Here is a 14,986-nt window from a genome sequence, read left to right as displayed (position 1 = left end):
GGCTCACCGCAACCTCCGCCTCCTGGGTTCAGGCAATTCTCCTGCCTCAGCCTCCTGAGTAGCTGGGATTACAGGCACGCACCACCACGCCCAGCTAATTTTTTGTATTTTTAGTAGAGACGGGGTTTCACCATGTTGACCAGGATGGTCTTGATCTCTTGACCTCGTGATCCACCTGCCTCGGCCTCCCAAAGTGCTGGGATTACAGGCTTGAGCCACTGCGCCTGGCCAAAACGGCAAGTTTTCATTTGCACGCCTCATGTGACCTCAAGCCTGCTGACCATAAAAATGGGGATGTGCAGAAAAAAAACGCAAAGTGGAGGACATCGTCCTCCATGTATGATCCGATCCCTGCATTGCACTTGACCTTCAGCACTACAGCCTGCATTGCTTCCCAGACTAGCTCGCGGGATTGACTGAGCCAGTTCCCTACCAGTGGACATTTAGGTCATTATTGGTTTTCACTCTACAAAGTACTGCCCTCAGGGAGTTGGCTGTCTTTGCAAAACCACGCACTATATGTTCTGGGTACTGGGAAAAGAGCACTTAAGACCCCTGCCCTCAAAGTGTTGATATTCTAGCTGGGACTGTCAGATAAATAAGCAATTAGGCTGGGCACGCCTGAAATCCCAGGGCTTTGGGAGGCTGAGGTGGGAGGGTGGCCTAGGCAACATATCACTAAAAAAAAAAAAAACATGGCCAGGCCCATGGCTTATACCTGTAATCCCAGCACTTTGGGAGGCCGAAGTAGGCAGGTAACAAGGTCAACAGATCGAAACCATCCTGGCCAACATGGTGAAACCCCGTCTCTACTAAAATACATAGAATTAGGTGGACATGGTGGTACGCACCTGTAGTCCCAGCTACTTGGGAGGCTGAGGCAGGGGAATTACTTGAACCCGGGAGGTGGAGGTTGCAGTCAGCCGAGATCAAACCACTATACTCCAGCCAGGCAACAGAGTGAGAGACTCCGTCTCAAAAAATAAAATAAAATAAAAATAAAATAAGTTCTTGTAGTCGCAGCTATTTGGGGGACTGAGGTAGGAGGATGGCTTCAACCTAGGAGTTTGTGGCCGCAGTGAGCTATGATTGCATCATTGCAATCCAGCCTGGATGACGGAGTGAGATCCTGTCTGAACAAAAAGTGCAAATAGACCAGAAAAGTACCAGCTATTGGGCAGTGCTGTGTGCAGAAGGAAAACGGGGCAACACGAGGAGGAGGCAGCATCAGAAGGGGACAGGCCTCTCTGAGGAGGTGACATCTGAGTTGAGTCCTCGGTGATCAGTGGTAGCCAGGATTGTGGAAATACTTGGAGGAGATGAGATGGTTATTCCAAGCAGGGGGCCAGCATGTGCAAAGGCCCTGTGACAGAAATGTCTGGCCTCCTTGCTGTTTCTTTTTTATTTTTCGAGACAGAGTCTCACTCTGTTACCCAGGCTGGAGTGCAGTGGTGCGATCTCGGCTTACCGCAACCTCCCTCTCCCAGGTTTAAATGATTCTCGTGCCTCAGCCTCCTAAGTAGCTAACAGTACAAGTACATGCCACCACAGCCTGCTAATTTTTCTGTATTTTTAGTAGAGACGGGATTTCACCATGTTAGTCAAGCTGGTCTTGAACTCCTGACCTCAGGTGATCTACCTGCTTCAACCTTCCAAAGTGCTGGGATTACAGGTGTGAGCCATCTCGCCCAGCCTTTTTGTTGTTTCTTGACCACCAATGTGGCTAGAGGGAGGGAGTGAGGAGGTAGTAGGGGAGGGGGCACAGAGGTGACAGGGCCATGGGGAGCACTTGGGAACTCTCAAAGATTATGAGCAGAGAAGGGTCATGCTCTTAGATTGTATTCTCTCTTTTTTTTTTTTTTTTTTTTAATACTAGAGACAGGGTCTCATCATGTTGCCCAGGCTGGTTTCAAACTCTTGGGCTCAAGAGATTGCCTGCCAAGGTGCTAGTATTATAGGCATGAACCATGGCGCCCAGCCTGAGTTTTACTTTGATTGGTTGGGTTCTCTTTTGGATATCATGTTAAGAGCTTCACATACCTTTCCACCTCCTCTCTGAGGCAGGTAGTATCATCCCCACATAACAGATCAGGAAATGGAGGCACCAAGAGGTGACCCGACCTGCCCATCTTGTCCAGAAAGGAAATACTGGATTCCAGCCAGGGTCTGGAGAGTCCCAGAGCCACCACCACGAATTGCCACAGGTCACCTCCTGCTTTTGCTTCCAGCCTGGCATGTCCCTTGGGTGAGACCAGGGAGCAGGTGATGATGCCACGGCTTGAGTGCCAAGGGCGGGCCAGGAGCTACAGGATTCTTGAGCAGGGAGGGGCTGCTGGTCTGGGAATGGAGGAGGAGTGATGCTAGGAGTGGATTGTGGAAGACGAGAAGCTGCTGCCTGAGCCTCAGTCTCCTCATTTGCGAAATGGCAGATTTGGCCCATTGTTCTGCAGGCATCCGTCATCTGCCTCCTGCCTGGCTGTTGGTTGGGTGCTGGGGAGAGAGCAGAGAATGGGCTGGTTACAGGACTGTGCCCCCACGTGGCTGCGTCTCTAATAGGATGTTGAGGTGGGGGCAGGGACAGAGTGCAGCTGAGTGAACACATCAGGAGCCCGGAAGATGCCAGCTGTGAGTGGCATTGCGCGTTGAGCGGGTTGGTGTGTGAAAGAAGGCGAGCAGCTTCCTATGGGGGGGCGAGGGAGGCTGCAGTTTGCTCAGAGCTGCCCGCCTGCTCTGTGAATGCTGCAGGAAGAAGGTTCCATGCTGAGGGAGCCACCCGTGCAAAGGCCCTGGGGCAGGACAGTGCCGGGTATGTTTGGGGAACTTGGAGGAGGCACTTGTGGCTGGAGCAAAGCCAGCCAGACAGAGTGGGGTGGGGGAGGTGAGAGCAGGGAGTTGATGGGACAGATGCCTGGGCGGGGGGGTGCGAAGGGAAAAGTTTGGCTTTTTTTAAATTTATTTATTTATTTATTTATTTATTTATTTTTTTGAGACGGAGTTTCACTCATGTTACCCAGGCTGGAGTGCAATGGCGCGATCTCGGCTCACCGCAACCTCCGCCTCCTGGGTTCAGGCAATTCTCCTGCCTCAGCCTCCTGAGTAGCTGGGATTACAGGCACGCGCCACCATGCCCAGCTAATTTTTTGTATTTTTAGTAGAGACGGGGTTTCACCATGTTGACCAGGATGGTCTCGATCTCTTGACCTCGTGATCCACCCGCCTCTGCCTCCCAAAGTGCTGGGATTACAGGCTTGAGCCACCGCGCCCGGCTATTTATTTTTTTTGATACAGAGAGTCTCGCTCTGTCACCAGGCTGGAGTGCAGTGGTGCGATCTCCGATCACTGCAACCTCTGCCTCCCGGGTTCAAGTGATTCTCCTTCCTCAGCCTTCTGAGTAACTGGGATTACAGGCACGAGCCACCATGCTCAGCTAATTTTTTTTTTTTTTTTTTGCATTTTTAGTAGAAACAGGGTTTTACTATGTTGGTCAGTCTGGTCTTGAACTCCTGACGTGATCTGCCCACCTCGGCCTCCCAAAGTGCTGGGATTATAGGGATGAGATACTGTGCCTGGCCATAGTTTGGCTTTTATTCCAAGTGAAGCCGGACCCCAGGAAGGGCTCTTAACAAAGAAGGGGTTTACAATGACACTGTGTGCACAGACGCCTTGTGGCTGCTTTGTCGGAGGCAGATTGTGGGGACCAAGGGCACGACAGCACTGGTGTAGGCAGGTGACAGTGGACACGCCGACAGCCTTGAACATGGAGGGAATTGAGCAGAATCAGGCCTGACGTGGAGGTGAAGCTGGCAGGACTCAAGGCTGGACAAGGTGGGGGTGAGGGCCAGGGGGAGCCCCAGGTCTGCAGCCTCGAGAGGGGTGTATCCCCTCCCTGGGTGACCACAAGGATGCAGTGGTGCTTCCCTGCAGACACTGTGTGGGCTGGGCGTTATAAGGCTTAGGTATCCTTGCTGGGTGATTGATGGCTATTGTTGGAAGGATAAGGCAGGTACTGAGGTGGGCACAGGAGGCTGGACGTGGATCCCCACTTCTGCTCCAGTGGCGGCACAGAGAAGCTCCCGAGGTGGACGCAGGTGACTGCAAGTCTGCCTCATTGGTGTCCCACCCATGTTCGCGTCCTAGCTTTGCTCCTCCCTTGCTGAGCATCAAGTCCCAAGACTCTGGGCCTCAGTCTATCCATCTGTGAAATGGGGCTTTTGGCCCTGGCATTTTTGTGACTTCCAACACTGCTGTAGTTGTCAGAGAATTTGCTGTGATGTTGCCCAAGATGGTTAAGGCAGCCTGTCGGGAGGCCAGCATTCCTTGTGTGGCTCTTATCAGAGTCCTGAGAGGCCAGGGTACGAATGGGCCCTGGAGTATGGGCTTCTACCGATGGCTCTTCCTGTGGCCAGCACCATGCTAAAGGCTGGCTGTGGTGTTACGTGAGACCTCCCAGCCACATTCTGACTTTAAGAGACAAGGAAGGGATCTCAGCCCAGGGTCCTGGCCAGGCCCTGCCAGCACCAGGCTGCCCAGGTGAGGGGTGACTGGCCCTGGGGCACTGGCTCTGGGCCACGATGCTGACTCACATCTTCGGGCTTATCTGTTGACTCTCCCTCCCATGGAAAGGCTCGGGGTTTGAGCCTGCATCACTCCTGCACGTAGCAGTCCCCACCCTCATGGGGGCTGGAAGTCAAAAGGCGCCTGGTGGAGCCTTGTGGTCTGTTCAAAAGACGGTAAATAAACAGCCTGGGCTTCTGATCTGTTGGACTTGACCTGGCACCTCTCCCATCACTGCTGGGTGCCACCTCCCACCTGCACCCTTTCCTGCTTGTCCCCTGCTGCCTTCCTGGAGCCCTTATCTCCTTCCAGGGAGAGGTGGCCCATTTTAGAGCTCAGAAACCCACTCTGGTGGGTTGAAGTGACTTGAGCCAGGTCAAGCAGGTGGCGCGGCCCTCTGTGGCAGACAGGAAGTGTCCTCCCATTTCATGGATGGCGAAGTCAATGCCCACAGAGGGTGGAGACCTGTCCAGGGCCACACAGCCCAGGAGGAACTGAGGTGGACTTTGAACCCAGGCTGCCTGGCTCCACAGTCTGGATCCTTCCCACCCATTCAACAAACACTTAATGAGTACCCACTGTCTGCCAGGCACTGTTCTAAGTACTGGGGATCTAGCAGTGACCAGCCAAGTGCATAGGTCCTGCCGTGTCACAGGACTAGACCTCCATCAGAGGCCATGTTGCTGAGAGTGGGAAGGGATGTGCATTTGGGAGGGAGGGGCGAAACCCATCACACCTGCCCATGGCCAGGTAGGCAGGGCCTATGGGGAATGCAGAGAGAATAGCCCCTGCAAAGGCTTGAAGGCCAGCAGTGCCAGTGAGAACTCAAAGGAGTCAGGTGCAGGGGGTGGCGCTGGGTCAACACAGGGAGTGGGACTGAACAGTTTGGGCTAGGACCAGTCACTTGGCTTCTGCAAGAGAGAGGCTTGGAGGCAGGATCTTCATTTTAGAAAGGTCACTGGGTCCCAGCACTTAGGGAGGCGGAGGCGGGTGGATCATGAGATCATGAGTTCAAGACCAGCCTGGCCCAGATGGTGAAACCCCGTCTCTACTAAAAATACAAAAATTAGCCGGCCATGGTGGCAGGCACCTGTAATCCAAGCTACTTGGGAGGCTGAGGCAGAGAATTGTTTGAACCCAGGAGGCAGAGGTTGCAGTGAGCCGAGATCATGCCACTGTACTCCAGCCTGGGCGACAATGTAAGACTTCATCAAAAAAAAAAAAAAAAAAAAAAAAAGAAAGGTCACTGGGGAAGGTGGGAGGATGGGCCAGGACTCTGGAGTCCAGCCTGGGCCCATAGATAAGAGGCCAGGTACTGAAATGATATAATAGTACTAGGCTAGGTGCGATGGCTAACACCTGTAATCCCGGTGCTCTGGGAGGCCCATGCAGGAAGATTGCTTGAAGCCAGAAGTTTGACACCAGTCTGAGCAACTTAGAGAGACCCTGTCTCTGCAAAAAATAAAAAAATTAGCTAGGCGTGGTCATGAATGCCTGCAGTCCCAGTTACTTGGGAGGCTGAGGTGGGAGGATCACTAGAGTCCAGGAGTTAAAGGCTGCAGTGAGCTATGATTATGCTGCAATTTAGACTGGACAATATAGCAAGACCCTATCTCTAAAAAAAAAAATTAGCCAGGTGTGGTGACATCTGCTTGTAGTCATAGCTACTCAGGAGACTGAGACTGAGGCTTGCTTGTGTCCTGCAGTTTTAGGCTGCAGTAAGCTGTGATTGTGCTGCTGATCCTGCCTGGGCACAGAGCGAGACCCTGCCTCTAATATAAATAAATAAGGCCAGGCATGGTGGCTCACGCCTGTAATCTCAGCACTTTGGGAGGCTGAGGCAGGCAGATCACCTGAGACCAGGAGTTTGAGACCAGCCTGGCCAACCTGGCAAAACCCTGTCTCTACTAAAAATGGAAAGAAATTAGCCAAGCATGGTTTTGGGCGCCTGTAATCCCAGCTATTCGGGGGGCTGAGGCAGGAGTGAGCTGAGATTGCACAACTGCACTCCAGCCTTGGTGGCAGAATGAGACTCCATTTCACATACCAAAAAAGTTAATAAAATACATGATTAATTGTGCATCTCCTATGTGCCAGCCCTACTGTATGCTTTGGGATACAGTGTTGGAGGATCCTGCCTTGGGGAGCTGAGATGCGGGTGTGGGGTCTGTGTGTGAGTCAGAACAAAAGTGACATTTAGCATGTATGTTAGTTCTACAGAGAACAATGAGGTATGCGGGGAGAAGGAGGCAGAGTTGTGGATGGTGGTGAGACAAGTTTCTGAGAAAATGTCATTCGAGCAGGATCACTCTGAGCTTGGCGAGGTCACCTTGTCTTACGGACCAGGAAACCTAGACCAGAGAGGCAAGGCAGTCTGCCCAGGGTCACACAGCACAGAGGTGGCTGAACAGGGACTGGAACACAGGGCAGCCAGAGTACACAGAGGGCATTGTAGCAGCAGCAAGGAGAGAGCAGAGGGGTAGGCAGCTTTCAGTACTCTCAGATGTGGATGGGATCACCGAGGAGGAAGTAGATGACAGAGGCTAGAACGTCACTTCCAGCTAAGAGGCCGGTCAGTGTTCCAGGCAGAGGCGGTTCGGAGGCGGTGTTTGGAAGGCTCAGAGTACCCCTGCTACAGTGTCCCAGAAAGCCCAGGCCCTCCTCACCAAGCTCCTAGGAGATTTCTGGGGGGCTCTTTTTGGACACAGTCCAGGCTGATGGTGAATGTTGCAGCCCTTTGCACGCAGCAGTCTGGGAACTTTTAGAAGCAAAATTGGATGAGTCCTGGGGCTTCTGGTACTCTCAGCCTGGCATGCAATGCCCTCTGCACCTGCCCTGCTCCGTCCTCAGACTCTCCCCTGAGGGCTACATCTTTGTCGCCCAGGCTGTGCCCTCCTGCGCCCGGCTCTTTACAGTACCCCAGGCGCAGAGAGTCGCCTTCTCCTGCGTTGCCCACAGCTCTGTGTACTCTCTTGGGCGTCACTCCCTCCCAAGAGAGAGTTCTTTGAAGCTGCGATTGTCCCTTGTCTGTGCTGGGTGCTGGTGGCGTCTGGGGCATCACCATTGTCCTCATGGTGCCTGGCGCCTCAGACACAACCAAAGCAGAGTCACAGGACAGCATAGGCAAACACCAGAGGTTCAAAGCTAGGCTCTGGCTGGGAGTTACTGGAGAGTCTGCTTAAGACATGCTCGCTCAGAAGGCCCAGTGGCCTGGTGGTTAGACAGCTCAGGCCACCCCTAGATGCTGTGTGACCTTGAACAGGCCCTTCCCCTTCCCTTTTCCTTTCCTTTTCCTTTCCTTTCTGCTGTAAAACTGATCAGTATCAACCTTTTCTTTTTTTCTCACTTAGTACACCCATAAGGGTGTTACATGTCTAGAAAAGACAGGCTCTTTCTTTTTGTGTGTCTGTTGCTGCATACTGGCATGGATAGGCCATAATTTATATATAAATAAACATTTTTTAATTTTAATTTTTATTTTTTTGAGACAGAGTCTCACTCTGTTGCACAGGCTGGAGTGCAGTGGTGTGATCTTGGGTCACTGCAACCTCCACCTCCCTAGTTCAAGTGATTGTTCTGCCTCAGCCTCCTGAGTAGCTGACTGCAGGCACTTGCCACCAGGCCTGGCTAATTTTTATAGTTTTATAGAGACAGGCTTTCAAGTAATTCACCCACCTCAACCTCCCAAAGTGCTGGGATTACAGGTGTGAGCCATTACGCCCAGCCGTATATCTTATATAGAAGCTGATTGAAAATATATTTTTTCTTTCTGAAAATATATATTTTCAATCAGCTTCCTTAGGTTGAACGTAATTTATATTTAACTAGTTCCCCTTTTCTGGGCTTTACAATTCTTTGAGAGCGGAATTTTTCATCTTACTTGGAAACTAACATGATTGTAACAAATCTGTGGGCAAATTTTAATGGAATGCCTACCCTGTACTTTTGTATCTGAATCTTCACAGATATTTTCTCCTTGACTTGTTACCTTTTCCTGAGATTTCAGTTAGATATAGTTAATTGCATAAATCTTAAATGTATATCTTGATTTTTTCTTTTTCTTTTTTTTTTTTTTTTTGGTGACAGGGCCTCCCTCTGTTTCCTAGGCTGGAGTGCAGTGGCGCAGTCATGGCCTCAGTCTCCTGCAGCCTCAGTCTCCTGGGCTCAAGTGATCCTCCTGTATCAGCCTCCTGAGTAGCTGACACTACAGGGGAATGCCACCATGCGCAGTGAATTACTTTTTGTAGCGACAGGGGCTCATTATGTTGCCCACGCTGATCTCGAACTCCTGACCTCAAGTGATCCACCCACCTTGGCCTCCCAAAGTGCTGGGATTACAGGTGTGAGCCACTGCTCCAAGTTTTGATTTTCTTTTTTCTTTCTTTTTTTTTTGTTTTTGTTTTGAGACAGAGTTTTGCTCTGTCGCCCAGGCTGGAGTGCAATGGCGCAGTCTTGGCTCACTTCAACCTCTGCTCCCAGGTTCAAGCCATTCTCCTGCTTCAGCCTTCCCAAGGATTGCAGGATTACAGGTGCGCACCACCACACCCAGCTAATTTTTGTATTTTTAGTAGAGCTGGGGTTTCACCATATTGGCCAGGCTGGTCTCAAACTCCTGACCTCGTGATTTGCCCACCTTGGTCTCCCAAAGTGCTAAGATTTACAGGCGTGAGCTATGGTGCCTGGCCCAAGTTTTGATTTTCTTTTTTTTTTTGAGACGGAGTTTCGCTCTTGTTACTCAGGCTGGAGTGCAATGGCGTGGTCTTGGCTCACTGCAACCTCTGCTTCCTGGGTTCAGGCAATTCTCCTGCCTCAGCCCCCTGAGTAGCTGGGATTACAGGCACGCGCCACCATGCCCAGCTAATTTTTTGTATTTTTAGTAGAGACAGGGTTTCACGGTGTTGACCAGGATAGTTTCAATCTCTTGACCTCGTGATCTACCCGCCTCAGCCTCCCAAAGTGCTGGGATTATAGGTGTGAGCCACCGCACCCGGCCCAAGTTTTGATTTTCTAATAAATGATTGTACCTTGGGACCTACTGGCTAGATCAAGATGCAGGACTTCTTCCTAGTCTCAGAAGTTTCTCATGCCCCTTCCAGTCCATTTCCCAAAAGGGAACCACTGCCCTGATCTCTATCTCCAGAGACGAGCTTTGCCGGTTCAAGTTCAGGTCCACCCTGTGACTCAGCAAGAGAAACAAGGACATGTGTCTACAAAAGGCACATATGAGAATGCTCAGAACAGCTTTATTTGTAATAAATTCAAGCTAGGAAGACCCCAAATGTCCATCAAGTGGTGAATAGACAAGTAAACTGTAGTCCATTGGTGCAATGGACAGATTCGACCATGAAAAGGAATGAACGTCAGACACACCGGACAGACAGGGTGTGATTTTATCACATGCCGCTCCCTTGTTGTTTTATCATTGACATCTTCCATTTGCACACTTTAGAAATAGTCATTGAAAGGGTGGAGCTAGGGCACTGTTTCGAGGGGCACATGCTGTCACTGCTGCTGCTGGTGATTCTGTGTCTAGCTAGCGCCCCATGGTTTCTGACACGCTACATTTGTCTATTTTTTTTTTTTTTTTTCTTGAGACGGAGTTTCGCTCTTGTTACCTAGGCTGGAGTGCAATGGCGCAATCTCGGCTCACCACAACCTCCGCCTCCTGGGTTCAGGCAATTCTCCTGCCTCAGCCTCCTGAGTAGCTGGGATTACAGGCACGCGCCACCATGCCCAGCTAATTTTTTGTATTTTTAGTAGAGACGGGGTTTCACCATGTTGACCAGGATGGTCTCGATCTCTTGACCTCGTGATCCACCCGCCTCGGCCTCCCAAAGTGCTGGGATTACAGGCTTGAGCCACCGCGCCCGGCCCTTTTTTTTTTTTTTAAACGTCGCTCTGTCGCCCAGGCTGGAGTGCAGTGGCACAATCTTGGCTCACTGCAGCCTCTGCCTTCCAGGTTCAAGAATTCTCCTGCCTCAGCCTCCTAAGTGGTTGTGGTTATATGCCCAGCTAGGGTTTTCTCTTTTTTTTTGTATTTTGTATTGTTTTTGTTTTTGTTTTTAAACAGAGTCTCACTCTGTCACCCAGGCTGGAGTACAGTGGCATGATCTTGGCTCACTGCAACCTACCCACCCACTCTTGTTCAAGCGATTCTTGTGCCTTATCCTCCCAAGGCACAAGTGGTGGATTACAGGTGTCCACCACTATGCCCAGCTAATTTTTGTATTTTTAGTAGAGACAGGATTTCACCATGTTGGCCAGGCTGGTCCCGAACTCCTGACCTCAGGTGATCCACCCACCTTGGCCTCCCAAAGTGCTAGAATTACAGGTGTGAGCCACTGCACCCAGCCTTTTTTTTGTACTTTTTGTTGAGACGGGGTTTCGCTGTATTGGCCAGGCTGGTCTTGAACTCCTGGCCTCAGGTGATCTGCTCGCCACAGCCTCCAAAGTGCTGGGATTACAGGCGTGAGCCACCATGCCCTGCCTGAGGCGCTGCATCTCTGTTGTGCAAGATGCCAAGTGTCCCAGCCTCTTGGGTCCCTACCTGTGAGCTAGGTGGCCCGGGTTCTGGGAGGGCCAGGGCTCTGGGTGCTGCTTATAGGGTTAGTTCCCTGGGAGGGCCTGGTGTCTACTGTGTCTGCTGTGAAGGGAAGACAAGGGCCTGTGCTGACAGATGACTTTGGGTTCTGTGACCTGCACTGGGGAGTCCCCTCACCGCTTGCCTCGCTGTAGTCACTCCACCTTCTGATTGATGTAGCTTGTTCCCTCTGTCCCCCTGCTCAGAGAGCTCTCTCCAGTTATCCCAGCCCCCAACCCCTCTAACCCCGAGGTGTGTCTTCCTTGCACCCACCCCATCAGAATGTTGGTGCCAGTGTCACCAGCACCTCCCAAGTGCTCAGGAGCCAGTGACAGAGATTCACTTCTTCTCATGCAAGCCTCGAGCTGAGACCTTGTCCAAGTCTCGTATCCTCTTTGTGCTGCAGGCTCCTCATCAGCCAAATGGGAGGCTGATGGGAGGAGAGTGTAGCTCAGGCATCAGCGTTCACTGGGCGTGTTGCGTTACAGGCAGGGCCCTCGGGCTTTTTGTCATCCTCAGGAGTGCAGCTTGAGGACAGGTAGCATCCCAGCCTGGAGAGTGGACTGTGCTGCCTGTGTCTGCAAAGACAGGATGCAAAGGCCAGGGTTTGTCCCTCAGGGTCTCCCCTCTGTCTTGCCTCCTTCTACCCTCCTGGCTGTTCTCCGTCCAGGCTGCTCCCAGGTAGTGGCCATCCACCTTGCAAACCACCCTTGGATCTATCTAGGGCCTGTCTATTGCCCTCCGTGTCCCTGTCTGCCATCTCCCTGGTCTTGCCCCTGATGTCACTCACCTGAACCACAGCGGTCCCCCCACCTAATTCCTACTCCCATCCTTTTCCCTGCATCAGCCAGAGGGGGATTTTCAAAGCTTACATTTCTTAATAATATGGCCAAAGCTTACATTTGTTATAATCCATCCTTCAATCCCAGCTGGTGGCCTTGCTGTAACAGTGATCACCAGCCTCCTCATCGTAATCCCCAGCACCGCCACCCCCCAACCCCTAGTGCTGACCACTGGAGGCTGCTTCTAATATTTCACTGCCCTGCTCTGCCAGCAGTGCCCCCGTGGGGGCCTTCATAGCCCTGTTGCCGGTCAAGATCCCTTTTTTCATGCAGTCCAGGCTGCAAGCCCCCGCAGTGCTTGGACCGACCTGTTGTGTGATCACTGCTGTGTCTTTGGACCCAGCCAGAGGAAGTGCTTCAGAAGAGGTGGAAAGGCCTCCCAGCTGACGGGGCTGGAACCCATCGTTCAGGGTGTGTGGCAAGAGAACATCATCTCCCCCGACTCCACCCACTGGGTAATACATCCCCAGGAATTTCCAGTGTCCAGCCCTGGCTGAGAAACAGTTCTCCTGGAACCCTCCAGCACCCCCTTCAGGGGTTCCCAGCATGGGTAGGGCCACCCGCTAGCTGGGAATGGTTGTAGTATTAGTGGCGCTTGGTCAGGGACTCAGGATGCTTGGTCAGGGACCCTGGATCTGTCTCATTCTATACAGGACACAGCTGTACAGTACCAATGGTCCTGTGTCCTGTATAAATTTTCAACAATGCAGACATTCTTCTTGGTATAAAACCTGTGTGAAATTCTCTGTGCCAGCTGAGTGTGGTGGTTCACACCTGTAAACCCAGCAATTTGGGAGGCCAAGACGGGTTGATTACTTGAGGTTGAGTTGAAGACTGGCCTGGCCAACATGGTGAAACCCCATCTCTACTAAAAATACAAAAAATTAGCTGGGCGTGGTGGCACATGCCTGTAATTCCAGCTATTCGGGAGGCTGAGGCAGGAGAATCGCTTGAACCCCAGAGGCGGAGGTTGGAGTGAGCCAAGATTATGCTACTGCACTTAAGCATGGGTAAGAAGAGGGAAGCTCCGTCTCAAAAAGAAAAAAAAAAAAAAAAAGAAAGAAATTGCTTAGAACCTTTCACCATTTTATGTGAAACAGCAGAATTCCTTTTGAGCCTTTAATGTACTCTGAGCCTACTGTTCCTACTTCAGAGCCCAACTGGAAGCTTTCATTTTCCTTTCTGAGGGTACAGGTGACGTTCTGTCTTCCTTCCAGTTGGAATCCTGGTGTAGTCACTGTAAGTCAGCGCAGGCTACTTCCTTACATCTTCTGCGGTGGTTCTGCCTGACACTTTTCCATTGTGAAAGACATAGGATATGTATTTTTCTTTTTTTAATTTTTTTTTTTTGTGATAGAGTCTTGCTCTGTTGCCCAGGCTGGAGTGCAGTAGCCTGGTATTGGCTCACTGCAACCTCCGCCACCTGAGTTCAAGCGATTCTCTTGTTTCAGCCCTGGAGTAGTTGGGATTACGGCTCCTGGCACCATGCCTGGCTAATTTTTATATTTTTTAGTAGAGATGGGATTTCACCATGTTGGCCAGGCTGGTCTCAAACTCCTGACCTCAAGTGATCCACCCACCTCTGCTTCCCAAAGTGCTGGGATTACAGTTGTAAGCCACTGTGCCCCACCAGGTTATGTATTTTTCTTAAACAGCTCTAGTGAGTGGTAATTTGCATTCTGCAAAATCGATCCATTTCAGAATTAGTGGTCTTTAGTCATTTTATAGTAATTTTTTTTTTTTTTTTTGACACAGAGTCTCGCCCTGTTGCCCAGGCTGGAGTGTAGTGGTGCAGTCATGGCTCAATATAGCTTCAGCCTCCTGGGCTCATGCCATCCTCCTCTCTCAGCCTCCCAAGTAGCCAGGACCATGGGCATGGGCCACCACACCCAGCTATTTTATTTTATTTCATTTTATTTTTTGTAGAGATGGGGTCTTACTATCTTGTCCAGGCTTTTACAGTTAATTTTAATAAACATCACCATAGTCCAGATTTAGAACATTTTCATCACCCCAGAAAGCTCCTTCCCTCCATTGGCAGTCACTCCCTGTTCCCACTTCCAGGTGTCCACTGATCCACCTTCTGCTTCTGTAGATGTGACTTTTCTGGACATGAAACAAACTATTTTGTCATCAATAACTTTCCTTGTATTTTACGTGTATACATGTGGCATTATGTTGATTTAAAACAGGTAGGAAATGCATTGATCTCTTGGGTATGGGGGAAATTTAACAAATACATGTCAGGGAATGGGCCCCCTGGGAGTGCTGGGGGTGGGGCACAGCCTGCCAGAGGGAAATGGTTCTGGTCACCATGACTTTTGATGCACACCCTCCTGAGCTCTTCACGCCTCAGGACCCTCCAAGACCAGAGCATTCCCCAGGGCCTAGCTGGGGTTGGTGTCTTTGCTGAGGCCACCCAAATTGCAAGACAGAGTTGCCCTACCATGTGTTGTCACACTTCCTGTCCCTTGATCCGGATGAATGAGTAATTTCTGTCCCTTTCCCCTCTCACAGGGACTTCCTTCCCCGTGGGTCAGGAATCGTCACTCGGCGGCCTCTCATTCTGCAGCTCATCTTCTCAAAAACAGGTAAGGTGGGGTGGCTTGAGGTTCAGCAGGAAGTGAACGTAGGTGTGGTGACCAGGAGAAGCCAGAGGCGGAGGGTGGAACTTGGGTCCTGGGCTGTCATTGGACATTGAATTCACGCATTTCACGTGTGTGAGGAAGTTGAACAACGGCTCTGTGAACACTTACACACCCACACTGCAAGCCCTCAGCTGTGACCAGCATGCCAGGTGCTTTCTTTTTTCTTTTTTTTTTTTTTGAGACAGAGACTCGCTCTGTCTCTCAAGCTAGAGTACAATGGCGCAATCTCAGCTTACTGCAAACTCTGCCTCCTAGGTTCAAGCAATTCTCCTGCCACAGCCTCCCGAGTAGCTGGGGTTATAGGCGAGCACCACCACACCTGACTAATTTTTTTTTTTTATTTTTTTTTTTTTATTTTTTTT

At 50.9% G+C, this 14,986-nt stretch overlaps 1 protein-coding gene and 1 long non-coding RNA gene across 12 annotated transcripts in view; one reads left to right on the top strand and one right to left on the bottom strand.

Annotated features, from left to right (window-relative positions):
- Positions 1-14,986, top strand: part of DNM2 (dynamin 2) — a 107,564-nt gene that overhangs the window by 21,566 nt on the left and 71,012 nt on the right. For all 11 annotated transcript variants that reach the window (XM_032251771.1, XM_032251765.1, XM_032251767.1 and 8 more), the window contains exon 2: positions 14,494-14,567. In XM_032251771.1, coding sequence (XP_032107662.1) covers positions 14,494-14,567 — 74 coding nt within the window. The remainder of the gene's footprint in view (positions 1-14,493; positions 14,568-14,986) is intronic.
- Positions 7,735-14,986, bottom strand: part of LOC116532550 — a 17,719-nt gene continuing 10,467 nt past the window's right edge. Inside the window, exon 3 of the long non-coding RNA XR_004260900.1 lies at positions 7,735-7,819. This is a non-coding gene — a long non-coding RNA (uncharacterized LOC116532550). The remainder of the gene's footprint in view (positions 7,820-14,986) is intronic.

Source organism: Sapajus apella, unplaced genomic scaffold (genome assembly GCF_009761245.1).
Source record: "Sapajus apella isolate SASKATOON/1434 unplaced genomic scaffold, GSC_monkey_1.0 scaffold77, whole genome shotgun sequence".
NCBI lineage: Eukaryota > Metazoa > Chordata > Mammalia > Primates > Cebidae > Sapajus > Sapajus apella.
Note: the sequence above shows the minus strand (reverse complement) of the source record. Positions and strands in the feature narration are given on the sequence as shown.